This window comes from Suillus subalutaceus (assembly GCF_016647625.1).
Source record: "Suillus subalutaceus strain FC151 chromosome Unknown DFJ58scaffold_112, whole genome shotgun sequence".
NCBI lineage: Eukaryota > Fungi > Basidiomycota > Agaricomycetes > Boletales > Suillaceae > Suillus > Suillus subalutaceus.
In genome coordinates this window covers 1-6,580 of record NW_024540361.1, presented here as the reverse complement: position 1 = coordinate 6,580, position 6,580 = coordinate 1, and the positions used below count along the sequence as shown (strand labels likewise).

At 46.1% G+C, this 6,580-nt stretch overlaps 2 protein-coding genes across 2 annotated transcripts; one reads left to right on the top strand and one right to left on the bottom strand.

Moving 5' to 3' along the window:
• Nucleotides 1-203: 203 nt before the first annotated feature.
• DFJ58DRAFT_665554 (uncharacterized protein) lies at nt 204-803 on the top strand (the record flags this gene model as incomplete). Its single annotated transcript, XM_041382511.1, has 2 exons — nt 204-469; nt 578-803. Coding segments are annotated over 2 exons (492 nt in total), but the record flags the coding sequence as incomplete, so codon positions are not given.
• A 2,643-nt stretch (nt 804-3,446) lies between these two features.
• DFJ58DRAFT_627515 (cytochrome P450) lies at nt 3,447-4,549 on the bottom strand (the record flags this gene model as incomplete). Its single annotated transcript, XM_041381139.1, has 6 exons — nt 3,447-3,526; nt 3,582-3,684; nt 3,736-3,861; nt 3,914-4,163; nt 4,225-4,350; nt 4,413-4,549. Coding segments are annotated over 6 exons (822 nt in total), but the record flags the coding sequence as incomplete, so codon positions are not given.
• Nucleotides 4,550-6,580: the final 2,031 nt, after the last annotated feature.

Genomic DNA, 6,580 nt, shown 5'->3' with positions numbered 1-6,580 from the left:
CCATTCTGAATTGGCCATAATTGATAAGCTGTCCTCGATCATTCGCAGGACATTGATATCGACTTCAGTGGTCCAATACATCATCCAGATGATACTGATATAGGACAGACATTTGAACCTGGTATGTCTCAACAATTTTTCTGTGCGTCTGAGTTTGCACCTTTCATCTGTATTTTAGATCATCTGTATCTCAATTCAAAGTTGATGATATCCAAGTCCAGTATCACCCCAACAGCGGGTGCCCTACACAAGTCTACCACTTCGAGGATTATAGATGTGGCCCTGGTGCTCCAGCAGCACCTCCGAAAGTTGATCCTGAGCCCTGGTGTCCATTTCGCACTCATATTGACTTTGAAGTGGCCGAACTTGCTCATGAGGCTGCGCTAACTCATGAGCAGACAGACCGGTTCATCAGACTTATTCATCGCAGTAGATGCGAGTTGTTTACGCTTCAGAATTGTAAAGACATGTGAGACACATGGGATGCAGCCTCGTTCAAATTGACTCCCATTTGTATCCAATCACTTTGAGTGTAGAATATATCCTTACTTTGAATCACATATTATAGTTTACGAAGGAAGAGGTCATTGTGCCCTTCCAAGGTGTTGATCAGACCTTTCCGTTTTTTTCATCACTCGCTATGGGACTGGGCTGTGGACTTGCTTCAGGATCCTGAAGTTGGTGCACATTTTGTTTTCAATGCCCAACAGCTTTCAAAGTTCAATGGCAAGAAATTTGTTTGGTATATTCACGAGCCTTGGACTGCTAATGCCTTCTGGGAGCATTCCCTCAAGGCTGGTTAGGTACGCTCTGCCTCGAGGTACCACTTCGCAAGCGTGTAAAAGCTTTCCGTAAAGTTCTTGGATGTCCCGCAGGACGTGGGACCATCTCTTACGCCATTTGTGTATTGCTGCCAGATATTTGTCAATTTTTGTCAAGTTCAAGGATACTGATCTGTTTTCGATGTCCCATTTGAAATCTAGGTGTATCGTGGATGTTTGGAAAGGTTGGTCTTTTAGAGGTTCCCAAATTATACCTAGCTCTTCTGACAGAGAATCTATGTCTTGTAGGCTGCTACTGAAACATTTGTCATGGTCTGATCTGGTCGAGTGTTCCGAAAAGTTCTGAAGCGGCTTTGAGCAGTCTTTGCTTAGTTCTTCAAGCTTCCCAGTGTCTGGGCAGATATCACTGAACCAAAGGCGACCTCCTGTTTGATGCATACCTTCCAAAGTGTAAGATTGGTTCCAGTCTTTCCTGAATTTGTTGTATTGATCAAGAAATTCAAGCTTGACCCTGAAGAAAATGTAATTGTCTACCCATTTGTCTAGAGGGCCGATACCGTTGTGTCGGAAGATCTCGGCTCCTGCATCTGCAACATGTCCGTAGACTCCTGCCGACGGGGCTGCCCCAAACACTATGCAGGTGTCTATGCAGAACTGGGAGTCCAAGATTCATACTATGCCCACAGGCCACTGTGACGGGTGTAAGGGCACCGTTCTATAGGCCCTCCACAACGTCTCTGGTCGCTGCTTCTGAACCAGGAGGGAGGTTTGCTATTATTTGGTAAATGATCGAGAATTTTCCCCATGTGGTTGGAAAATTGTTCGTCTCGATGGAGGAATTAATTGATGGGCTTGGGAAGGAGTTGTTAGGTGCATGCGGGTATGAGAAATTCTGAATGATTCTGAATTTTCCTGGTTTGCCCAGCTTCAGGATGAATGATAAAGGCAAGGATTGGTATGGTCCTATTAAGTTCTCTAGGGTGTTGGCCAGAAAAGGTCCTATGTACCTGCCTTTGTGTAGTTCCTTCTGAATGATATTATCAAATTCATTTGCATATTCAGAAATTGAATCTCTATTCGGAGGTGTTTGTACAATTCTGATAGAAGGAAAGTCTATTTTGAAACCTGAAAGGAGACAGTCTGGTATTGTAGCAAAGCGTTCAAGTAAACTGGCTCTTTGAAGTTCTCGTCTCCAAGTGTCTACTCTATATGGCGTCAGTGGATTCAATTTTCTGAGCTCTAGGACACTTTTGAGCGCCGTGGGTGGCTGCTCCACATCCTGAGCATATGTGGTGTGCGTCATGCTTAGGAGTGGTGCAGCCTTTGTCTCGTTGCCAACCTGTGCAGATTTGCTTTCCATCTTTGGTCCATAGCCCCTTGCATATGCGCTTGGAGAAGGTTTCAAACCACTTATCCCATGTCTGTGTGGCGGCGCATTCAACTGTTAAGACCGTACTCAAGAGGTATCAGATCCGAAGGGCTTTGGCCTCAGCTCATGCACTGTGCCCCTTTCTCGAGTCTTGCCCCTTATTTCAGAGTGCTAGAGTATTGTGTCTAGTGAGATGGATAAGTATCGTAACAGATCTGTTAAGGCTTCTGGATATCGGACATGTAGAGTAACAGCTAATCCAGATCGGATCCGAACTAGAAACTAACGGGTGAGGACTGTCTGAAGACAGAGGTGGATATATAGACTATAGGAATCAATCCTAAGTCTCAGAGTAGACAAGAGTATCGTACTCAAGTCCAGACAGATAACGGAAGGACTTAGAGTCCAGACGGAATGAGTGCAATCTAAGATGATATTCGAACTGATCTACTACAGCGCATGTACAAGGGTTTATATACTACGGATAACTAACGGAATGATCAATAAGCAAAGGCACGAGGCTATGTACAAAGTATAAGCAAAGTATGTGCACAGCGTATTGGTAAGTTGGATGGATCACAAATCATGAACCGGGAATGAAGTATAAGTTAAAGCAGATCAGTAAGTGTAGCGGATCAGTAAGCATAGCGGAAGTAAAGGATAACCGGTATACCAGTGTACAGGAATACCAAAAGGAGATGAATGATAGTTAGAGTTATATGAACAGGACATGAAGTAAGAATCAGATTGGATCTGTGGACCAGACGACGGATATGTCCATCGGATCTGGATCGGATCTGAGATCTGGATCTTCGGATCTGTACCTGGGTATATGGTATATGACAGCCACCCAGAATTGAATATGCATGCTGACTCGGTCCTCTGGCCAATTGTGCATCTTCATTGACGCAATCATGCAAGGTATCGCCTCGTTGAAATCCTCCCAGGAGAGGTTCTCATCTCTGACAATGGGGGGGTGCTTTCAGATCCTTGACCACTGCAGCTGGGACCCAGGAATGTAGCCCATCTGCAGCTGGTAACATTACTAATGCATCTGGTTCTGCTAAGAGTATGGACACTTTGGCCTCTTCAAGACCTCTGTTGGTGAAGTAATGGAGTTCACAATAATCTCCGGCCTTTAGCTTCCTCAGGGCATACTGCGCAGGAATGATAGTAGCTGAAACTCGGAACAGGCAATGCTGCGAGGTGGGCAGGAGCAAGAAACGCTGCGCCACCTTGCTAACTTGTGTGTAGACTAAAATCTGTGCCGGCCTCGTTCCTCAGCCGGCTTAGATAACCAACGGTCTCCATCTCAAAGCCTCAGAAATGAAGGCCTCCAAACAAGGAAGGGATGGTTTGTCGGCAAAGGTCGGTGCTTCGGCAAAAAAAAATGAATGAATTGACAGAAGTCAGAACTGCAATGGAACTACCTCGCTCCCTTCCAATGACTGCATCAAGCTTGGCCTGAGCTTTAGCCTGCTCTTCAGGAAAATGTGCGGCTGCCATTAGCACTGTGCATATCCCCGCAGCAGTCTGGCACCCATCTTAGTGTATAATGTCTGTAAAAAAATAAAGACGCCTCACCGTTTCATTTCCAGCTCCAAAAAAGGTGCCAGCAAGATACACCATTTCAGTCTCTGTCAAGTCATAGAGAGACCCATTTTCTAGAATATATTTTGAAAAGGAAGGACTGATGTCCTCATCATTCTGCTGTGGAATTATTCAGACATCATGTGAAGATACTAGGCAAGGCAATGCGTACCATGTGCAGTTTCACACGGTTCAGCTGGTCTGTGTAGAGTCGCCTGGTCCTCTTGAATTCGTCTTTTAATTCTGGCACATACCAAGGAATGTATTTGAGCCATGGTACCGAGTCCACCAAGTAATGACTGTGGCGCAGGATTGTCCTAAATCTACTAAGGAGCTGGCGAGCTTCTCTGACTTCGGGGCCAGTTGCAGACGTGGGCGTAGTTTTCCCATATGCAATTTCCATGATCGTCGTTACGGCATAACTTCAAAAACCCGTAAGCAACATACTATCAGACTCCGGCGCCGCACGTAGGAACTGCTTACGTTGCTACATGGTGCTGAAAGTTGCGTGGATCGTCAAGAATGTTGAGGATCACAGTTTTCGCTTGTGACATCTGCAGAGGCTGATACGATTCAGCTGAATTAGGCTGGAGATGCGTATGGAGTGCTCTGCACCGCATCGAAAGTAAGATGAGGGCTGTTTGAGCCTTTACAGTATCGCGGCTACGCACCTACGCATCCAACGGAACCTGTCCCCAGTGTGTGACAAACCAATGCTTAGTCCACGTGTAAGAATTTCTGCAGCAGCAAGGCGAGGACGATCAGCTAGCTTTCCACCCTGCTTCTCCATTATATCCACCGCAGCCTGCAACGGAGTGTTGAGTCTGGAGATAATCGCGTATCATGAAGGGGCTAACTTTGTATCAGCCGATAATCACGATGGTCCGGAATCCTGAGCGAATAGTAACCACAGGGCCATATTCGTCAATCCACCGTGCTACAGTGAGACATGTGCTGATCAGCAATGAGGTAAAAATAGATTACAAAAACGAAGAGGCCAATACAAAACTTCACCCGTAAGGGGGTAGGAAGTGTCCCAGAAGTCACCAAGTGGGAGGAGACGGAGGAAGGTGGGATTTATGACGGTAAGCACGCACAATCACTCCTATAGCCCAAATGCAAGTCATAGCACCGAGAACGAGCTGCGTGTTGCCAGAAACGCGTTGGTCAGGGAGTTGTAGCATGATTTATTGGAGTAGTGGAAGGCCAGCCCAGCTTTGTTATCCACATGATAATGCATGAATTTGAAAACGGAACGGACGTATGGCGCTGACTTTCTGACATTATGCAAGGTGTAAATTCCACAGCAAACAATACAAATTGTCATGGCATCCAATACAGTCACCGATCACATATATGGCTAAGCCACATGAACTGAAGTCAGGAATCGGGAATGCAGGTACTGTACTTGCCACGGAGATGGACTCCTGGACTCCCAGGACCCAGACCTGAAGAAAACGCTGAAAAGTTTCGATGTATCTTGACAGCACCCGCCATACCGAACGCAGTGTTTTAAACTCGCCGGTTACATAAGGTGTGCTATGATGCGAGCAAAATACCCACTCTCATACCAACTTATTTTGTGAGAACAGTAGTCGGGACCTGCAAAAGGGTGACTCTTTTCGAATCTCATGGCACAAGTAGCGCATCACAGGAAAAAAAAACGGAATGTCCGAGGACCAGCCAACCCACGGTCAGTGGCACGGACCAAGGCTGTGAGCAAAAAGTTCAAAACAGTTCAGAAATTGAGAAGTTTGAGGAGAAACACGTACGTGTCAATGGCAAGCCACGTATGCGCTGAATCAGTCGCAACCTGGCAGAGATGCATCTTGATCGCTGCTCACTGGCGGACCGAAACACAGCACAAGATTCAATAGCGTGCATACCCACGGTGATATATCCTCCAAAGTGCCCACCCCGCTAGCCTGAAAGGAAATACACGTGGGCGAAATGACACTTGAGGGCATAGTCACTCATCAACGTTGGATCAGAAGGGTAGCTTTCATCTCCTTGTCACTTGTTTTCGAAACAAGTTTTCGGGTATGATGGACACGGGGCAACAAGTTTGGGAGCCCTTTTGAGTCATGATGAAGTTAGGACAGTGACAGTCAAACCTGCATCTCCCGATGGGCGGTGGAATCACCCTCAGACCTAAGAAGTTACGACAAACAAGCCTAGCGTGAGCACATTTAAAAGCCATGATAATGTGGTTCAGTGTTGCTAGCTGTCGTATTTGCACCAGACACCTACCAGTGCCCAGACGTATCAGGTTGTTTTTGGAATTGTGAATTTTAAGTCATATAGACTCTAGAGTGGGTGAAAAGTCTTTAGGCTCCGCTCGACAACTGAGTCTGGTTTGTTTTTCGCTGGGTTATTACACGCCAAAATCACGTCCGATCGAGCCAAGCAGACGTTCCCGATGATCAAAACGTCAAATTTATTGAACCTAACCAGCGTACGTGTGTGCTCGACAAAAAAAGTGTGATTTGATAGTTTAGATTGCGTACACTTACAAGATGGCGGAGACCGGATTTTCAAACACTATTGAGAAGGGCACATTTTTACTTACATAAATTAATGGCTTCCATCGTATCGAAATACCGCTGATATCTTTATGAGAGCTCTTCCTTCCTTACCCTCTTTTCAAGAAACACCTGCCTAGGCTCCAGCTAGTGGCTTGTTGAGGGGGTGTGTTGACGGACGCAGTCATTATTAGTCCTACGCACTTCCTGGTCCTGCGTCGTTTTGCACCTCAGCCATGGATCCTCCATTGATACTTTTATACTCGCTTGCAGCTTTCCCACACCTCAGCGTTGTTCTAACAGTTCTATTACACTCG